General features: G+C 49.4%; 1 protein-coding gene across 5 annotated transcripts; it reads right to left on the bottom strand.

Annotated features, from left to right (window-relative positions):
* Positions 1-1588: 1588 nt before the first annotated feature.
* On the bottom strand, positions 1589-20349 carry SIAH1 (siah E3 ubiquitin protein ligase 1). 5 transcript variants are annotated; one of them, XM_016147627.2, is made up of 2 exons: positions 20194-20349; positions 1589-3662 (listed from the first exon to the last, which is right to left on the bottom strand). In XM_016147627.2, exon 2 carries the CDS (start codon positions 3658-3660, stop codon positions 2812-2814), a length of 849 nt encoding a protein of 282 aa, XP_016003113.1. In that variant the 5' UTR covers positions 3661-3662; positions 20194-20349; the 3' UTR covers positions 1589-2811. The 5 variants fall into 5 exon arrangements, with proteins under 5 accessions (XP_016003113.1, XP_016003111.1, XP_036087131.1 ...); XM_016147625.2 differs by lacking the exon at positions 20194-20349 and adding an exon at positions 19396-19656; XM_036231238.1 differs by lacking the exon at positions 20194-20349 and adding an exon at positions 11082-15172.
* Between the last annotated feature and the right edge of the window lie 572 nt (positions 20350-20921).

Consider the following 20921-nt stretch of genomic DNA (forward strand, 5'->3'; position numbering starts at 1 on the left):
CGGAGAGCAGCGAGGAAAGTACCGAGACCGTAACATAAAAACGATCCCAAGGATGTCATCGGAAAACAAACATTCACAAGTTATTTATAAACAGCCAAAAATTTTACCTGAACAAAACAGACGAAGCAAGTATCCGACATCAGGAAATCGGCTAAAATTACAGTTGATCCTCACAAAATTAACCCAAAATGAAGTTTTTCCAAGATTGTTAAAGTGCGGACGATCATCTGTGTGGGGATGTGAGGAGGTTACAGAATCACATGATCCAACATTACATAATTTCAAAACAAATGTGTAAATAAGCACATGTAAATATAAAGGACTAGAAAAACAAAAATATAGTCGTACAGAGCTCTATTGTGCGTGCCATTTTCTAACTTCCAAAGTCTATATACGAAGCGCATTTAAAAAACAACACACCTCCACAAAGGTAAGTTGATCCGTGAACAGTGCAAGGGCCGGGGCCACCGACCCCCACGCGGCCACAACGCCACGTGTCACTTCTGACTCCCGGTAACGTAAACTGGCCACTAACACGGATTCCGGACGCTGCATGTACTATGTACTGTATTCTTACCACAAAGTACGGTAGAGAAAAGGAAATGTCAACATCGTTGAGGAAGTTACATTTACAGTACCGTATTGATTGCAAAAGGCCCACATGCAAGCGGACCTGTGCGGCTCGGACCTGTGCTGTCCCGGGATGAGCTGTGTATTAATAAGAAAGGAGAAAGGCTGCTTTTTCAAACACGCATGCTAACAGGAACTGACCTGGACAGATAATGGTGGCTGACCCGTGTTCTCTTTCACCCCAGAAATGGTCCCATAAGCACTTCAGATAACCAGTTCCAACAGTAACACTTCCATAAGGCAGAGACTGCACGGTCTTATCTGAAAGCGGTGAGAAGTTCTGTCCTCCAGAAGCGCTAGAGGTGCTGGGAGAGCAGGGAAGCCCAAAGTAACGTTACCTGACTTTCTACAGCTAGGGAACCCCTAAAAGCCACACCAAACGACCTCTTGCCATTCGGAAGGCAAGGCCACACGCTGCCGGGGCCGCGGCGGAGCGGACGGTGGACGCCACGGAGCTGGCCAAGAGCACGGTGGCGGCAGCTACGGTTCGTTGGGTGCTCGTGATGCGTACAGCACCGTTTCAGGCGACATCTACCCCGCTTGAACCCTTTGAGGGAGCTACCGTGACCCACCCCGTTTTACACAAGAGGAAACTGGGGGCCCAAAGTCTCTCGGCTGGCAGGCGGGAGAGGGCCGGGACTGGCGCTGGGCCCCTGGAAGTCCAGCTACACAGCCCGGCCTCGGGATCGCTGGGCTCGGCAGTACTAACTCGTTCTTGTTTTCTTAAAGGAGAAGAAAGTGATCGGCATTTTAGCTCACCGGCCTCCTAACGGCTGCTGAGCCCACGTGTGCGCAGGCGGGAGGGGCGCCCAGCGCAGCCCGACGCCTGCGCCCGGTCTCGCGCCGCAAACACTGCGTTTCCAAATGCGGGACGCTGCTTTCTGCCATCGTGTGCACACGGGGACAGGAAAGTAACTCTGGAAGTTAATCAAGCTTAGAGCTGAAGCAAACACAAGAGTTTTTAATTTGCCAGATATTCTTTTAATGAGAATTATAAAAGACCAAAAACATTTTTTTTTTGCAAACTGCCTTTTTTAAACAAATGATTTCCTTTTAATTACAAATACCGTGTAAGACGATGCCTTCTTTTGCAAAACCAATAAATACAAGAACAAATTTTAAACATATGTGATTTGTCCAAGATATCTGGGGGAAAAAAGAGCCTGATTTTTTTTTCAATATTTAAAAAAAAAAAATCAGTATACCCTAACCTTTCAATGAATAAGTCTGAAGGTATGACTCAACTGGAGAAGGGGGTGAGGAGGCTCGGGAGGGGGGCAGAGCTGGGGGCCGGGAGAAAGCGCCCATGAGCACACGAGAGAGACAGACCGACCACCTTACGGTGGCTTTAAATAGCTTCGGATACGTCTTCCAATGCCACCTTTCCTTTCCGGAACTCTCACCTTCACAAAATAGCTGAATTTAAAATATTTCTAATGAACTGATTAATAGGGAGAAAAAGAAAATATGTATGGGACACATATGGATAAGCTTCACCATAAACAATTACGCATATCAAAAAGACACTAACTTTTAAAAGGTACAAAAAAAGGGAGGAAAAGCCTGAATTACAGAAAAGAAAGTCAAATTTATTTAATGAAAAACTAGAATTAATAAAAATTAGCAAACACACACAAAAAATATACACACGGAGCAGCACTATGTATCGACTCACAACAGGGGAAAAGCAGCGGTCCACGACCACCCCGCATGGCTTGTCAGTTAAAGGGAAAAACCCACACGCACACGCACGCACACGCACGCACACACACACGCACACACACACGCACACACACACGCACACACACACGCACACGCCTGCACACGCACACACAAAAACAGAGCAAAAACGAAACACAAAAACCCAGTATTTTTCAATAGTACACTCAATCTATAACAAACACAAATTCAGAATTATTTTACAATGCTTCCTTTCTGAATACAAAAGATGCCCCTCCTGGGTGTATATATATATTTTTTCAGTGGTTTACTGCTGACTTATTTTTAAATATATTAGTGTTACTACATGCAACTGCCTCCTGTATTTAACAGCCTCTCCTTTTAGTTACCTTCGCGTGTCCGGCTTCCGCCCGCCAGCAGAGCGGGCGCGACGGGGCCTACGCTCTGTGAGGCTGAACGCAACGGTTCTAAACACTGGCCAGAAAATGTCTGATTGCCATTTCAACACATGGAAATAGTTACATTGATGCCTAAATTGCCGTTTTCTGCAAAAAGCTGTGCAATGCTGGTGTCAAAGACTAGACAGTCACTATTCATAATGGCTGTCGCGATGCCCTCGTGAATGGACCGAGGCGTGGCTTCCCAAGTCAATCGCCGCCTATGACCGTTTAGCTCAAGTCGATACGCGAAATTCTCGGCTTGCTTGCGTGTCCCTATCAGCTGTACAATCGCAAAGAACTGCTGGTGGCCGTCGTATTTCTCCTGCTTCTCCAAGACGAGCATGAAGTGGAAGCCGAAGCACGACTGCATCATCACCCAGTCCACGGCGCCTGGGAGGTTGATGTCCGTGGCGAGGAACACGATGTCCTCCCCCTGCAGCGTCGTGATGGACTTGTGCTGATGCATCAGGTGAGGCATGACCGCATCCAAGGAGCCTTGCCACTTGCAGGAAGCCCCGGGGCACGGGCAGGAGTAAGGCCTGAACTCACAGAGCTCTTCGTGGTCTGCTTTTTCTGTGTGTGGCAGGGTTATTTCACATCCGGAAGAGGCGTATTTACAAGGGAAAAGTACTGAATTGGCCACTTTCTCCATAGCCAGGTTGCGGATGGACCCCAGCGGGCCCCGGCATGTTGGGCAGCACGTGAGTTTCGGGCGACAGTTGCTGCAGACAAGATGGCCACTCTGACACTGCAGAATGGGCGGCAACACGTAGTCAAAGCAGACCGGACACTCGAAAAGACTCGCCAAGTCATTGTTGGACGCGGTTGTGCCGGTGAGGGCGGGCACCCTCTGGGACGGCGTGCACTTCGAGGTTCCCGTGGGTAGAGCTGTTGCGGTCTGACGGCTCATTTCTGCAATAAAAGCATAAAGAAGAATAAAAGGAGGCGAGGGAAAAGTAACGCAGCTTTGACTTGTTTTACCAATGTTTATGTTCTAGAAATACGCGTCCTATGCAAACTTCAGTGTGAGCAAAAGAAAGGAAAATAAACAGAGTCACAGCTACGTAAAGTACACAAAATACGCCTTTTGAGTCTTAGGGGTTACACGCGGGTTGACATCTCTCTTCGAAATGTTTCAGAACACTTTAGAATGCCCTTAAAAAAAAAAAAAAGTCAAAAAATCAGCCCTGAGTGGATTCCACAGAGCAAACGCTGACACAGAAACCGGACCACAGCAACCAGGCGACGCTCAGCACCGTCAGGCGGGTCCTCTGAGCGCCGCCTGGACTGCCTCCTCCCTGCCTTCGCCGCCCCTGCGCTCCCTACTGCTCCCCCTACGCAGTCTGTGTGGCTCCCCTTCCGAGTCAGATAGCTACAGGGAGTTTCAAGTGACCAGGGATCACCAAGCTGTGGGCTCTAAGTCGCCCTGGTGAGAGCCGCTGTCTGGCCTCGGCGTGCGTGGGACGGAGGGCCACAGGGCCTGCTGCCGGCCCACTGTCCACCGCCGTCCACGCGGTCTCTGCCCGGGACGGGAACCTCAGCTCCACGTTCCTCCTGCGTCCTCCTGATCAGTGCCCCCTCCAAAGTGAGGGAGGACAGAGGACGAACGGAGGGCCATCCTCAGCTTTAAGCTGGTATTTAGAGAAAATAAGCCGTTCTAGTCTACTTCCATTCCACAATATAAATCAGATCTAATTTGCAAAGGGGAAGAAAAGTCCGGAAACGGTAAACAAAGAATAATGATAAAAGCACCAGAGAGACCCACGGGGCACCGGGGTGGGGGCTGAGCCCGCGGGCAAAGACTCCTTCGTACCGAGGGCTCACCGCTGCTGCCCAGACGTTCACCTGCACAGTCCTAAACATTAAGAAATAAATGTCATCTGGCAGAAACGATCAACACTGTCGCTAACTTGAGAGGCTGAACGAAAGATAAAGAAAACAAGTTCCTATCCTCAAGAGTCTGGGTGACACAAGATCGGTCCCCTGGCGGCCAGACGGTGCGCTCCCAACAACTACATAAGACGTATTTCCACAAAATTAAAGGCTAATGCGTCAAATTTACTGTATTTTCAATTATAATTACTATTCTGCTGCAAAGAATTTAACTTTGAAAAAACAATGTGGGTTGCCGTGTAAATGCAATCTGGGCTCCATTACTCAAGAACAGACACCGTAAACAGGGGCTGAGGGTGCTGAAAGATTAATTCCACTGTCACTAAAGGAAAATTGTAAAGTTCAAGGGGAAACAGAAGCACAGCAGAATTCCATCATAACGTGGCTCATCACAGACATTTAGGACAACATGAATCAGTTACCATCCGACACCTGTATAACCAGGTGTTCCAGCCCAACAAAAAAGCTACAAAGGGACTCTCCTGTAATCCAGCTGCCCAGAGGAGACTCTGCAAATGATGATCCATGCATTTCAGGGCACTTGTAAAACAGTGGGGTCACAGCACTGCCAAAACCCCCATATTTGCTGTCTGCCTATTTCGGGGTCCTTTTTATGCTGCTCATTTAAGTGAGCAATAATCATTGGAAAGTGGTTCCTGAGGCACAAAACAGTCGAAGCTATTGATGTCTTTCAAATCGCCAAACCAAAATGGCTAATCACGCGGAGGGGCTGTACACTCCGTCTGCATTCACCGTACCACCGAGCAAGAAAACCGCTTTCGTTTCTTGATCGAGCAAAAGTTACACATTTATCGCTACTTCAGGTTCCTGTTATAACACATCTCTGCTACTTTCCCGAACACTGTAGAAAGCACAATTTGAATTCCTCTTCGAAGTGTGAAGAGCAAGGGCACCGCGGCAGGTGTCACCGGCCAGCGCTGCTGCAGAGGAGGAGAGCAGCCCGGCCCCGCCTCCGCACACGAGGCCGCCACGCGGCTCCCCTGGGAGCCGAGCAGGAACCGAGACCTCAAGACACCGCTCTGCAGAAGTGGCGTAACACGAAGTTTGATTTAAACTGAGCAAAGCACAGCAGACCCACAACACGGGCCCGCGCGCCCAGTTCCGCAGCAGCCGGCCCCTGACCCAGCCGGATTGCACCGGCTCCGACTTCCCCTGTTCGCGGCGCTGGGACCCAGTCTCTTAAATACCGATCGGTACCTTTCCTCTTGCTTGTCCAAGCGGCCGGTACGCACGCGAGCAAGACGCCCCTCCAGGAGCACAGAGAAGCCAGCGCCGCCTTCCCGGTCATGAGCGGGCGGGCGGCGCGCGGCCCTTCCCCCCGCCGCAACCACGGCTTGTCGCAGAGGCCCCTCCCGGACCGCGGCTGTCCCTAAGCATGTCGGGGTAGGGGTCACGCTGTCAAGAGGGGAAGGGGAGCGCCCTGCTGCATCACTCCATTCGCCCTTCAGAAGCGCCGGCTCCGGAGGCACCGAAACGAGGCCTCTCCCGTCCCAAGTGGAGTGGACCACACCTCCCGGGGCTCAAATTCAACTGCGTCTCCGAAAATGGGCGCCATCGCTGGGCTGGCCTGCGCTGGGCCCGGAATCTTCCTCTGTCTCAGCAGTTCGCCTTCCCCAGACTCAAGAGCTCGGCTCTGGCCAGCTCGGGTAAAGGACGGGGCGGAGGGTGCGCGGCGGAGAACCTGGAGAAGGAGGCGCTGTCGGGGCTGGCTCCGGAGCTCCGCCGAGAAGAGCCATCTGAAGCCAAGGGCGGCGGGGCGGGCGCCGCTGGGAACGCCGGCCCCGCCCGCGAGCGCGGCCTGCCCAGGCTCCCACGGCCAGGGCGGGAGGGGGCGTGCCCGCCGGCCCCGCCCCGCCCAGGGCCCGCCCAGGCCCCGCCCCGCCCGGCACAGGGCGGCTCCCGAGGGCCCCTCCCCACCCCCCACCCCCTCCTCGGCAACTCCGACCCTGGAGGGCAAATCCCCTTAACCCCCAGCACTTCCACCAGCTTACACTGAGGTGGAAACATGACGTTTTTGTAGGCCAAAATACTCGGATATCGGCGATTTCGTGGGGTTCCAGCCTCAGAGCTACACAGAGTACACGGGAGGTACGTGGCCAGACAGGCGCCCTTATCTGCACTACCCAGCACTCTCCCGGTTAACCCTCCCGACTCCGTGTTTACAGAGTAAAAGCATTCTCCTCACTGCATTCGATAACTTCACCGGCTCAACTTCAGGACTGCCGCAGATCTAACTACTCCCCCATTTGACCTGTCAGCGCCCCCGCCCCCCGTGAAAAGGCCGCAGCGAGAGCAGTCAACGCGTAGCCATATTAAGCTCCCACTTCGACCTCCAAACTGAGACTGTGCTTACTCTCTTCCCACCCTGGGAAAGCCATCCTAAACGCCCTCATTAAACAGAGCAGCCTGTTGTGTTCTTAAACAAGCATTACCCTTGCCCCAATAAAGGTTCGGGCCTCAGATTTGCATTGCGTCAGCTGGTGCGTTCAGGTGTAACCTGTCATTACATCATGCTTAGGGCCGCCCGTAAACGCGGCTAGAGCCGACAGTGGGAGTGAACCCTGGGCCGGAAATTGTAAATTACCCACTTTCGGCATCGAATTTTAACTCGATTCACTTTCTCTCACTCTATTAATAGCGTGTTCAATCACCTCACCTTATTTTACCATTTGGCAACATAAAACATCATTAGGAGTAGAAATAAATAAACTATTACTACCCGTGTTTTTAATAGTCTAACACATATTCATTCTGAATAGGTCTCAGGTTTCCAGGGCAGGCTCTTCAAATGTTTTAGGCACAGAAACTCTTTCCAAACAGAATTAAGACAGAACCCAAATGTTTAAAACAAGGGGATTACTGATTCCTCACGCAAAAAAAGGAAATCATTTTTCCCCCAAACTGCGGCAGGACCTGCAGAGAGCCTTACAGCACCATCTGAAAACCACCGATCCACAGAAAACAGGAAAAGCCCAAGAGTCCTGGAGCCGTCTGCATCTGATCCACCCCGGCCTTCGCGGCCTGCTCAGCTATGAAACTGGGACATTTCCAGCCTCACATGGCTTTTGCTGAGATTAAGGGAGAGGGGTAACTTATATATATCATAGGTGACACATAGTCCTGAACATGGAAGGGGGCTCACCTGAGACTTCCAAAAGTTCCCTGCCTGGGATCATCAGCCTTAGAGACCTAGGACCAGTGGGTCCCAGACACACACTCTAAGACGCATTTAAGTGTAGCTTGTAAAGGTGACCAATCATGTCTGCCAAAGACCAACTGTCATTTAACTAACTTTTAGTACAATAAACCTTAACAGAATTTCTCAACTAGGTATAATACTTATCTACACTGATTCTACAAAGAGCTGTAAATATCAGACAAATTCCATTACACTAAAACAAGCCCACAGAATCCAAAGTAAAGTGAACACTCAAAATTTTCCAAGACTGCACTAATTATCTATACTGTCTAAAGACTACATCAAGCCGGGTTTGACATAAAGTTTAAAGAGATTTTAATCTAAATAAAAACACTTCAGAGTCAGCCTTTAATGTTGTACTAATAATTTCAGAGCCCTCAACCACTGTTTTGACACACTAACGTACAGAAGCAGGTGGACTTCAACTTTTATACTCAATTTCGGGTGGGAACCTGTCTCCTTTTATTAAATGGCAGATGAAGAATCTCTCCGATCAGTCATAATCACACGCCTGGCTCCTCTAACACATATCGATGCTGTGCTTACCATTTTCTTCCAGTTTACAAACATCACTGGGGCAGGCCCCATTATACATGCCCCACCTCAGAGATGCCCCGTCCTAATCCCTGCCACTGGACCAGTGAAGATGCGGTTCACAGCAATGGCAGCAGGCTAATACAGCTACTTACAAAATGACAGCTGAAAATGGAGAAAGTGACAGGGAAAATGGACCACACTATCACTGAGCAAGTTATAAACAGAACATACATGGGAAGTACCCGGGTGGGCTGAGAAACTCAGGAGACTATGTATGCACCAGGAAACGACCAGTTTATCTGGCGGGTAGGATGCTGATTTTCAGCTATATATCCTTCAAGGGAGGCAATTAAGAAACTGCTTTATAAAAATTAATCTGAATGCAAAACGCCAAGTCAAAATAATAAAATTTGCATTCTTAATTTAAAAAAAAAAAAGGTAAGATGCAAATATTGTCACCCCTTTTACTTCTCCAAAAACTATTCTTGGAAATTACTATTTACTGTAAAATAAAAAATATAGGCTCAGATTATAAATTTGCTCTGTACCAGAAATCAATAGGTTAAATGGAACTACTTCATTCCAAACTTTAAGGGCTTTCTCCTTTCCTCAACTCCTTTTTGCAGAAAAAGGAACTTTCTACATTTGAGACATTGTGATGGGTGTTGTGCAGAAAATGCTTGTTAGTTTGTAAAAAAAAAAAAAAAATTGCTACTATTTTAATATTTATTTTCTATACAGACAAAATTAAAATTTAGACAGTCTCATTAAATATTCGGCATCTTAAAACATTAAACGTTAAAAATCAAACCTCATTATAAAACAATGCTAAGAAAAAAGTTCAGCAATCTATTTTTAGTTTCCAGAACTGTAGCAAATAATAAGAAAAGTTTTTCAATTGTGTGTATTTCCCTCAAATCACCCTTTTCCTCAAGGTAATTCTGAAAACTTGGTAGCTGTAGAAGAGTCGCCACGGGGCTAGTGGGACTGAGTGTGTGTGTGGGGGCGGGGGGAGCCCCGGGCGGAGGGCTATCCAGACAGAGTCTGGTCTGCACGAGCTGACACCACATAAATGAGAGGAAAATGCAACCCCGACTCAAACGCGGAAAGCAAAGTACATGCGCTTTTTTTATTTATTGTTTTATGTTTAATGCCTCCATCACTGTATTTTGAGGGTTCCACTTCTGGTTAAAAAAAAAAAAGGGGAGGGGGGCTTGCCTAAAATGAGATAAATCTCAACACTTAAAGACGTAGGGGTTCATTAAAGGAACAGGCAGGCGCCCCTACACTGCGACACTTCTCAAACTTTATTGTGCTTACTAATCACCTAGAGAGCTTGTTAAAATGCAGAATCAGACTGAAAGTCAGAACTAGTCTGAAGCTGTTCTTGAGATTCTGCATGTTTAACCAGCTCCCAGGTATGACCGATGCTCCTGGCTGAGGCCCATGCTAAGTAGCAAAAGTCTAAAGAACTGAGAAGCAAAGCAAAGGTGAGAGAAAACTGGGAAAGGGCCGTATCTCAGAAGTCAAGGGAAGACGGGGATTTGAAAAGATATCCAAAAACTCACAATGCATCAATATTAGAATCAACTATGCTTTATGATAGTCTTAGAAGCAACTTGTATTATTTCTGCAATCAGAAAAACATTTTTTTAAAAGGCAAGAGGCAAACATGTTTAAATATGCAAGAACTCAAAGAATATAGTATCTATGAACCCTTAAGAAAATTACTTGATGATCAAATCAAGTAATGAATGAAAATAAATATTCGGAAATGATCCTGTTGTAAAAGGATTAAGGCTAGTCACGAGTGACTCCATTTAAATACAGAACTAAGACTACACTGGCAGCTTTACAATTACATATGGGAACGTAAATATAAATCCTAATAAGCTGCAAATAATTATGAAATAATTTAAAAATCATACGGTAAGGAAGTAGTAAAAAAATGGGACAGCTGACCGTGTGGAACCTGCTAAGAGGTAAGGTAAGGTCAGGCCATGGTTTGACAAATAGAAAAGCTAAATGAATCAAGACCCAGATCGCAACGCTTTCACAAAAATTAATTCAAAATGGATCGTAGACCGAAAGGTAAAATATAAAACTCCTAGAAGGTAACACAGGAGAAAATCGAGATGTCTTTGGGTTTGGCAATGACTTCTAGAAACAACACCAAAGACATGAACCAGGAAATAACAACTGGTAAGCTGGACTTGATTAAAATTTAAAATTTCTGTTCTGCAATAGACATTGTCAAGAGAGCGAGAAGACAACTTGCAGCTTGGGAAAAAACATCTACCAAAGACATATCTGATAAAGGACTATGATCCAAAACGTGCGACGAACTCTTAAAACTCAACAATAAGAAAAGCTGATTTAAAAATGGGACCAACGACCTGAACGGACACCTCGCCAGAGAAGAAACACAGGTGCCAATGAGCACATGCACACTTGCTCCACGTCACATGGCAGCGGGAAACGTGAGCTGAAACCGCAACGGGGTACCACAACGCACCCGCGCGAATGGCCAGCATCCGGAACACCGACACCGGCAGTCGCTGGCGGGCACGTGGAGCCACAGGAACTCCCAGTGCCTGCTGGCGGGATGCGAACCGGCGCGGCCACCGTGGAAGGCAGTCTGGCGGTTTCTTACAGAACTCAACACGCTCCTCCGTTCTTACCCAAGTGAGCGGAAAACGTACGTCCACACAAACACCTGCACGCAGATGTTTACAGCAGCTTTATTCATGACTGCTTAAACCTGGTAGCAACCCAGATGTCCTTTAGCAGGTCAGTGGATAAACTGGTCCATCCAATGGATTATTAAGCAGAGTTAAGAATCAATCTATCAAGCCATGAAAAGACAAGGAGGAACCTTATACCCACATCAGTAATTCAAAGAAGCCAATCTGAAAAGGATACACACTGTGTGATTCCAATTATATGACATTCTGGAAAAGGCGGAACTGTGGGATCAGTGTTTGCCGGAGGTTAGTGGGGGAAGGAAGGATAAGTAGATCACAAAGGATTCTTAGAGTGGTGAAACTGTTCTGTATATTATAACAGCGGATACATATCTTCATACATTGGTCAAAATTCATAATATACGACACCAAGAGTGAACTATCAGTGTAAGCCATGGACTCTGGCTGATAGTGATGTATCAAGGTAGGTGCATCAATTATGATAAATGTACCCTCTGGTGGGAGGGCAGGCTGATAATGGGGAGACTATGAATGGGGGTGGGGCAGAGTGAATATGGGAAATCTCTGTACCTTTGGTCAATTCTGCTGTGGATCTATAACTTCTCTAAAAAGTAAAGCTCATTTAAAAAATAGTAACACTGTGGTAAAATACATCATTTTATAGACATTAGCATAATCTTAAAAAATCTGTATTTCTATACCAGTTCTCTAGTTTTCAAAAGGTTGTGCCATCAGAATTTCATAAACTCATCAATTCCCAGACAGTAATTTCATTTTTTAGTAATACGTTACTGACAACCTCGAGACAAGCACCTATATGTAGTAAAAAGAACAGTGAATTTGGTTGGAATGAGAAGTTCAAATCTACTTTGACACTAATTATTTTTGATACGGTATAAAATTACAATATCCCAAGGCTCAACTTTCTCATCTGTGAAACAAGAAAACTGACAACAGGTGTTTCGGACAGTAAGTGAGGTCAAATAAATACGTGGGACCATTCCGCGTGTTACAAACAACAAACTCACTTAGCTATGTTTCCAGGGCCATACTAGGACCCCTGCAAGGAACCGCTGAATGAGAAAAAGACCCAGATTACACAGGATTGTACTGAAAACTGAGGTTTTAACCTTCCGTGTTATTTTCATAACCTCAATTTGGAATTGCGTCTGAAATCTGATAAAAAAAAAAATCAGTGTGCTGTGCGAAAAGCCACACTGGGCACCTACCAACCTGTAAGGCGACATGCCAGCACCTTTCACACACACACTTAAGTCTCATAAAGTCAGTTGTATCTTCATTTTGCAGATGAGAAAATTAAAGATCGGAACATTTAAGAAGTAATAAGAGCAAAGTAAGACTGTCTGCTTTGTCTCTAAATCTCCATGTCTCACAAGTAACTCTAAAAGACAGTAAAGCACCATCTCCTTCTCAGTGTGGTACAGAATGTTTAACTTGGCATCCAACATACCTTTTCAATGTTAATATTGACCAATATACTTAAAATTTCCCTAAATTATTTAAATTAAACCTTTAGTCATAGCAAGCAGTTGCTTGAAGTTGGGGGGTTTTTTTGTTTTGTTTTGGTATCAAAGTGGTAGACTCTGACAGCTTGCCATTAAACCATTAGACATTAAGTCGCAGGATCACGAAGAGATAAGAACAAAGAAATAAGAGTAAAGGAGAGTCAAACAGGCTTTCTCAACCATTTTATTTCACAGCACACGTCAGTCAGTAACAGATGAAGAAACCGCACTTGCAGTTACTGAAGACGTGTCCGTCAAGATCACAACACGATCACTCCGCAGGGTGACCGAGTCTCGCGCCAGCGTCCAGCAGAAGCTGCCCAACGCCAGTCACTCAGTTACGTGTGTCCAAGTGTGAACACGGCTGTTTATGACCCTGTTTCACATTCTCTCAAGATGTAAAACTCTCACAAATTAAACCATATTCCACTGAAACAGCTATAATTTGTGTCTTCATGAACATCACATCTGAAACTCTAACCAAACCATTTTAGTTATTTCAAAGAAGGATACACCACATGGGTTAACTCACGCTCTAACTTCCCTCGGAGTCTATTCTTATAGCGGGGGGAGGGGTCCGAATTTTTCGACAAAAATTAAAATGTTTTATTTTCCTGTCTAAAGTCTAAAGAACAGTAACGGCCGGGTCTGAATCACGGGAAAGCAGGCCGGCCGGCCACGGAGTCCCGGTGCCCGGCAGGCGCCACGAACCTCGTCAGGTGCGCGGCCCACACAGGCACCGTTCTGATGTGGTCGTCATTTGAAGGGAGCTACCAACAAGCATCTCAGTAAGATCTACGCTGATTCAAAACATGTGACACACATGGAGACGAGGAACTAGACCCTCATCTCTGTCTGCGGCAGTTACTGCCCGACCATCAGATTACGAGGGAGCGTGGGGAGGCGACGGCACATTTCTGTGTGCATTTCTCAAGTGTCCCATACGACATATATACTACTTTGGTAATAAAAAAATAAATTTTAAAATGTCAGTGCGTATTTTGTGTCCCTACACTTTCCTTCTATTGAACGGCTGGTGACTTAATACACAAATTGAAACACTGAGAAATCACGAGTTATTTTTGTATGCTGTTTTGATTCTTTTTTTCTTTAAATGCTTCAAATAAATGGACACTTACAGGGAAAAAGTATTTTTAAAACACCCTGTTCACATTTTAAAATCCCACATATTTCATATACACATACACACATTTTAATTTATACTTATTTAAAAACCCTCAAATTTAGCACTTTAAATATTAATTATAAGATAGAATAAAATTTATCTGATCACCTCTCCAAACAAAATCAAAAGAACATATAGTCCGTAGAAATTAACTCACAACTCTCTGTATTGACAAGACATCCATCCAACATTGTTCCTAATGAAACTAAACCAGGGTCCTTCACAACAACAAAAGCTTAAACTTTAGCAGAACGCAAAGGAGTAAAAGGTAAAACCCAAGGAGGGGTAAAAAGCAAGAAGTTTTTAACAATTGGCTAAACCAAGACAGTCTTCGCAAAGCTCTAGTACACGTACGCTCGATTTCACCACCACTAGCTACTAAGCTTTTCAACATGACAATAACCACAGCAAGTATAGTACATAATGTGCTTCCTATAAAATTCAACGCTGGCATTAAATTCTTATTTTTTAAGACAATATTTCTCATTGACAATATCTGCTTTATATAGATTAGTTCTCCAAAGCTTTCTCATCCAACCTCCTCTTTCCAGTTCTTTCCTTGTGCCCCTAAAGCCCCTTCCTTGTTGTTTGAAACAAAGCAAATAAAAACAAACGAAGCCACGGAATAAGTTCAACTCGGCTGGGCGACCTTAAAGCTAATGAAAGGTCTTTGCCAATATCATTCTGGCCACTGTGGCTCAAGCCTAGAGACTAAGCTGACCCCAAATGGATTACCTTTATCATTCAGCCTAGGGCTCCTGAAGGTTCAAAAAAAAGTAAACGTACTGGGGCACAAAGAGAAGTGAGAGACCTACTATATTGTTCCGTTCCCGTACGCTCAAAAACAAGGCCAAATCAATCTGCTGCGTCGAAGTCAAGAGGTGGTGGGTGGGAGGTAATTATAAGGAGAAAGAAGGGGGTTCTGGTTCGTTCTGGTGAGGGTCTCGTTTCTTGTTCTTGGAGCTGTTATGAATAATGTGTTTGTTCTCTTTGTGAAAATTCAGTAAGCTGTACACGTATAATCCGAGCACCTTTCTGCACATACTTATGCTATATGTCGACAAAAATAGTATACTTAGCAAAAATAATAATCCCATTGTTCTAGAGCCTCCCAGACTCTCCAGGGAGCAACAGGATGGAGCATCGCCGGCTAGCACCCCCGGCTCTGCTCCCTCGGCTGCGTTCCGCGTGCCTCCCCGCCGCATCTGTAGCCTGCCCCGCAGCATGTTCGCCGCCTATAAATCCTGTCCACTGGCGGCTTTGCCCCGGCTTCCTCTGAAACACAACGGAAGCCACCGAGCGCTGCCTGGCCACCCCCTTCCCTCCTGTCAGAATGGAGGCGGCGGCCTGCGCTCGGGCGCTGTCCTCAGGGTCCCCTCACGCCCCCTCACGCCCCGAGATCCCGTCGCCCCTGCACCACTCCCCCCTCCTTCCCGCTGCGTCGCTCCCCGTCACGCGGCTTCGGTGACACCAGATCCCCGCCGCCCCTTCCGCCTCACTGGCTCAGCTCGGACGTCCCTTAAGACACCTCGCATGCAACACACCGGGACTCTGAATTTTGCCACGACCCCTCTGTCCCACGCCCTCTGTCCCACGTCCCATCTGGCCTCTGTCCCACGCCAGCCACGGCTGCTCTGGCCCGAAACCACGGCACTCCTTCCCCCCCTCGCCTCCTGAATCTAACCCGCCAGCAAGTCCTGCTGACGCCGTCTCCAGACACACCTCCAACCCACCACTCCTCATCCTCACCGCCACCGCCTTAAAGCAGGTCACCACCGACCACTTCCTGCCTGGTCAAAGAGATCAATTCAAACCAATCAATTCTCCAAACAGCTAAAGCAATCTTAAAAGTTAAAAGTGGACTACGTTACTCCTTTAATTAAAACTTTCTGATGGCTTCTCAGTGCCCTTAAAATACAACTGACTTTGACTCTGCAGGGCAGACCCCTGCCTGCCCCCTCCCCTCAGCCCTCTGCTGCTGCGACCCTCTCGCCTGAATTCCTAGCACAGGCCAGGCTCATGCCCGGGGCCCCGACCTGCTCCCACAGTGGGGGCTGCTCTCCCGCCCCCGGTTCCAGGCTCCCGATCCTCTCATCACAGCTTGTCACCACGCCGACGGCAGGTCTCCCGGCTACCCCCTCTATTCTTTACTGCGCAGCTTTGACTCCTCTACAGAACATATCACAATTCTTAATTATTTTCATTTCCCTCACTAGAATATAAGTGGCAATATTTAGAGAAATGCCGTATTTCGTTATTTAAGCACTCTGAGTTAGGCGACGTGCATTCGGATGCAAAAGCAGGCAGCGGCCCAGCTCTCGTGGAGCTTCGAGTCACAAACACAGCGAATAGGCGAGCGAGCCAAGAGACACATCCAGGTTTAACGCTTCCGAGCCTGTCCCCTGGACCTCCTAACTATACTGCCACTCTAGCAATGGGGCACATGCTAATGGAACGGGGGGGCTTGGAGAAGGTAAGTCATCTGCCCGAAGTAGCACAGATAAGGCACTGAGATGCAAAGGTCACGAGCAAAGGCACAGAGACGTTAAAGGACGTTAAAGTACAGATAGAGTTCAAGAAGCACAAGGAATTCGGTTTGACTAGAAATGGAGGACGAGGCCGGAGAAGCACGTTAAGGAGGGTGTGAGGGTGTCAATGTCCGTCATTCGATAAACATATATCCTGAACACCGAACTGTACCAGAACAATGCTAAACTCTAGACAAAGGCGATCCAAGCAAAGCTGCCACAGGGGCTGCAGTCCACGGCGGGGGGCGGGGCGGGGCGGGGCGGCGGTGCAGAGACGTCGCAATCCCGGGGGATGCACAGTACAGGGGGGCCACGCGGAGAGTGCTGCGGGAACCCAAGAGGCGGACGCTCAAGGTCCGGGGTGGGGGGGGAGGGGTACAGAAGGAGCATCTCGGCTAAGTGACGTCAGGCTGGGATCGGAGTTCAGCGGGGGAAAGCGTGGTGCGCACAGGCACCTGCACGCGGTGCAGAGCGGCAGGGAAGTAACTACAGAGCCAGCTCGAGCGCGGCCGTGTGCTTGCTACCCGCATCGAGGAACTTCACCCTGAGGGCCCTGCACGTCACCCGCATTAGAGAGCTCCCCTAAATGGCAACAGGAAGAACTGAAGGGAGGACAGAGACCGAAAGCAGGCAGACCACTCAGGAGGCAGAAGGGAAAGACCGACTAGAAATGTGAAAACGAAGGAGACGCGACGCCAGACTTGGGCGAAGCAGACACTGGGGCCTGACGACTAACTGGAGGAGGAGGGTGAAAGCCCCGGACGCCCTGTTAGAAACGATGACGGTTTCGGCGGGACCCCTGAGCCTGAAGCGCCCTGATACATCAAAGCGGATACATATCGTCATACGTTTGTCCAAACTCATCACATGCAACACCAAGAGCAGCCCTGATGTAAACCACGGGCTTCGGTGATCACGTGTCCATGGGGGTACATCAGTTCTACCGCTGCCGGGCTCTGGGGTTGCCGATAATGGAAGGCTATGCACGAGTACAGGATCTCTCGGCGCCTTCCTTTCAATTTTGCTGTGACTCTAAAACTGCTCGAAAAAATGACCTGCAGGCAAGAGGCTTACATAAGTCTCAACTTCAGCAAAGAGATCTGAGTACTGTCAGCATACAGACAGTAGCTGGTCAGGAGACGAGTGTGCATTGAGCATCGGGCGCTGATGGCAGAGGAATTAAAACCAGGATCCCTGCCCGTACGCAGCACATGCGCCAGTAACTATATCCACTGAAAACCAGTTCAAAGTGCATTAGAAAAATGGTTTCTATTTAAAAGAAACCATTAAGGAAACTTATTATAAACAGGAAAATCTACCTCCAGTTGTGTTTTCTGGAGGGGGAAGAAGGGTAAGGAACCTGAGGTTTTCATATATCAGTTGTGTTTGTAGTGAGGTCTATACCAAAAATATCCAGAATTTAAACATTTTACAGGGGTGTACAGAAAATACATTATAATCGAAAGTCTACAGCAGATCTCTTTAAAGGAAAAAACTTCCAATCTTTAGAAACTGAGTAAATCAAGTGTTTTAAAATATAAGTGGTCACTTTGCAAAGTTAGTAAACCATGTTACCCTCATTATGTAAGACCTGCTCTCAAAACTCTGAAAACAAAGTCCTAGCCTTCAAATTACGCTGCCCTAGCTAGACACTCCTTTGTAACTCCAATTAATTTTAGCCTGATTACAACAGTCTCCTTAATTACAGATATTAAAAAGTACTGCTCTATAGCTGTTTTACAAGAATTTCCCAAAGCTTAGAAGGAAAAGATATAAAGCTAAATCGAAATAAATTTGTTTCTGAATTTGTTGTTTGTGGAATACTTATTCTGAAAAGTCCCATTTCTATTAATGCATTGTACTTCAGTTTAAAATATTAAACGTTGCTAAATCATGCTGGAAAGGTGCCAAGAGGGGTCATTTAGACCAATTCTCTAATATATCTAAAGGAAATATTTGGCAAAGCAGACTTCAGGGTGGTACCTAACCATTCCTGATCATGAAGTCTATATCTTCAATTTCCAGAATGAAAAACTATACAATTTGTATAATCCACTTTAAGTCTCAAAATCTACGTATGGCGAAGTTCTCCAGACAGCTAACCTAACCTACGCCCTCTTCCTCCACAATTTGAGCCAGTATCTCCCTGATAAAATTACCAGACCATTACAATTATCACTACACTCTGCTCTTCAGTAACGTCTGAAAGATGGTGACAACAGAGACACCTAACACTCAAAGGGACTCACTGTCCCACTTTCCAAGTCAGTCAACTCAGGTCCTCGGAAACAAACTGATCCATAAACATCAAAGTGCTGAAAGGAAACCTCATTTTAACCAACTTGATTTTTTAAATTCCAGACCACATAAGACCTACCCAAATCCCTTACTAGAAAAACTTCCAAATGCCATCATCTCAAAATGCCATCCTCACCTGTCTAATTTATCATCTAAACCTCTTATTTTCATTTGTAACAACAAAATGCACTAAAAGAAAAACCCAAGCACTAACGATTTTGTAATGTGATTTCACTAATCCTAGCCCATGCGCTTCCAACGTATCCTTCGTGCCAAGATAACCTCCTAAGTTTGGTAACCAAATAACAACAGCCCTAGCAGCAAACACTGACTGAGCGGTTACCAGGGGCCTGTCACAGCTCTAAACCCTTCTCCTATTAGCTCATCGACTCTAACAATCCTATGAAGTCGGTACCATCACGACACCCATTTTGCAGATACGGAAAATGAAGCAGAGAAGCTTAAGGATTTCGCCCAAGGTCACAAGCCGGTGGGGCAGGGTTGGCACCAGAGCCGGCTACAGAGTCTGCGCTCCCAACATCCAACTGCTGAGAAGAGTTAACGATTTACCCTTGACAGCCGCTTATCAAGCAGTGGTAAATGTGCAACTGCCAGGAATCGGCGGCCCGGCCCGGTGGCTGTCCTACGGCCATGCTCATGGCCGCGACGACTCTGACAGATCGGCCATACAATCGGATTTTCCGAACGCACAAACTGCATGTCTCTGGGTGTCAGAGCAAACAAATCCTCACCTTTCCAGGAACGGGAAACGAAAAATCTACGCAACTCTGCGGCCCAGGTTATCCACATCCCTAAGTTACAGATCTGGAGAGCCCAAAGGACCCGACTAATGGAGCCTAGGAAAACTGGGGCTTGCGATCGGAAGCTGGAGCCTCCCCGGCAAGCGGCTGGCGCGATCTCCTCTCTAACGACACAAACAAGGGAGGAGGCTGCTCTCTCCCCACCGCACAATGCGGGCTGCGGCCGGAGCGGGGGAGCGCGCGGCGCCCCGGGGGACGCGGCCCGGGGCCGGGGCCGGGGCCGGCGGGGCGGCCCAGGGCGGCGGGCGGCCGGGGCCGGTCCCCGGGCCCGGGGCGGCGCGGGGAGGGGCCGGGGCGGAGGGCCGGCCGCTGCCCGCACTCAGCTGACCTCCGCCATGTTGGCCGCACAGCCCGGGACCCTCCACAACAAAGGCCGGCGCCGGGGCGCCGGGGGCGCGGGGCGCCTCCCCCGGCCGGGCCCGCCCCCCGGGCGCGCGGGGGCCGGGCCGGGCGGCCAGACGCCCTCCCCGCCGCGCGGCCGCGCTCCGGCTGCGCCCGGGCCCGGGGGCGGGGGCCGGCGGGCCGGCGGCGGCGGCGGGCAGGGCCGGGCCCGGCGGGGAGGGGCGGGGGGCGGCGCTCGGCCCGGCGGCCCCGCTCGGGCCCAGACAAAGGCGCCGGGCCGGGGGCCGCCCGCGCCCGGCCTGCCCGCCGCCGCCATGGCAGGCCTGCGCGTCCTCCTCCCGGGCGCCCCTCGCGCCGGCTCCTCCCTCCCGGCCGGGCCCCACTTACCTGTGGGCGGAGAGCGCGCCTCGGACCCCGGTCCCGGCTCACACGCGCTCCGTCGCCGCCGCCGGCCCCCGCCACCGCGGGCAGCGCCACCGCCTCTTCCCCGCGCCGGCACCGACGGGACACCCTGGGCCGCCGCCGCCGCCGCCGCCGCCGCCGCCGCCGCTCGAGCGCGCGCCCCGCAACGGCCGCCCGGCTCCCCCCCTGGCCGCCGCCGCCGCCGCCGCCGCTCCGCGCGTCCTCGAGCCCGCCGCGCGCGCCCGCTAAATACCACACACTGCGACGGCCGCCATGAGGAGGCGCGGCCCCGCGCGCGGCGGCCGGGGGGCGGGGCTTCGCGCGGGGCGGGGCCGCGCACGCGGCGGCCGGGGGCGGGGCCTCGCGCGCAGGCGCACTGGCGCGGCCGGCGGCGGCCCGCGTGCGCGTCGCGGCGCCTGGCGCTCAGCGCTCCGACTGCTCGGATGCGGTTGCTGCGACTGACACCTCGCGCCCGACAAACGCACGTCACGCGCTTGCCCTCAACCGTCCCCGCCCGGGGGAGAGGCGTCGCTTGCCTGTGTCGTCGGGGACTCCCCTGGTCGCGCGCCGCCCGCGGGGCTTTGTTCCGGGGCCGAGGGGTCGTCCCGCCGGGAGGGCGACCCCGCGCTCGCCGCTGCCTCCCTGCTAACGGCCCCGCCTGTTCTGGTCGCTGGTTTCGAAAAGCGCCTCCTCGGGCCTTTCCCAGCTCCACT

The sequence above is a fragment of the Rousettus aegyptiacus genome, unplaced genomic scaffold (genome assembly GCF_014176215.1).
Source record: "Rousettus aegyptiacus isolate mRouAeg1 unplaced genomic scaffold, mRouAeg1.p scaffold_m13_p_14, whole genome shotgun sequence".
NCBI classification, from domain to species: Eukaryota; Metazoa; Chordata; class Mammalia; order Chiroptera; family Pteropodidae; genus Rousettus; species Rousettus aegyptiacus.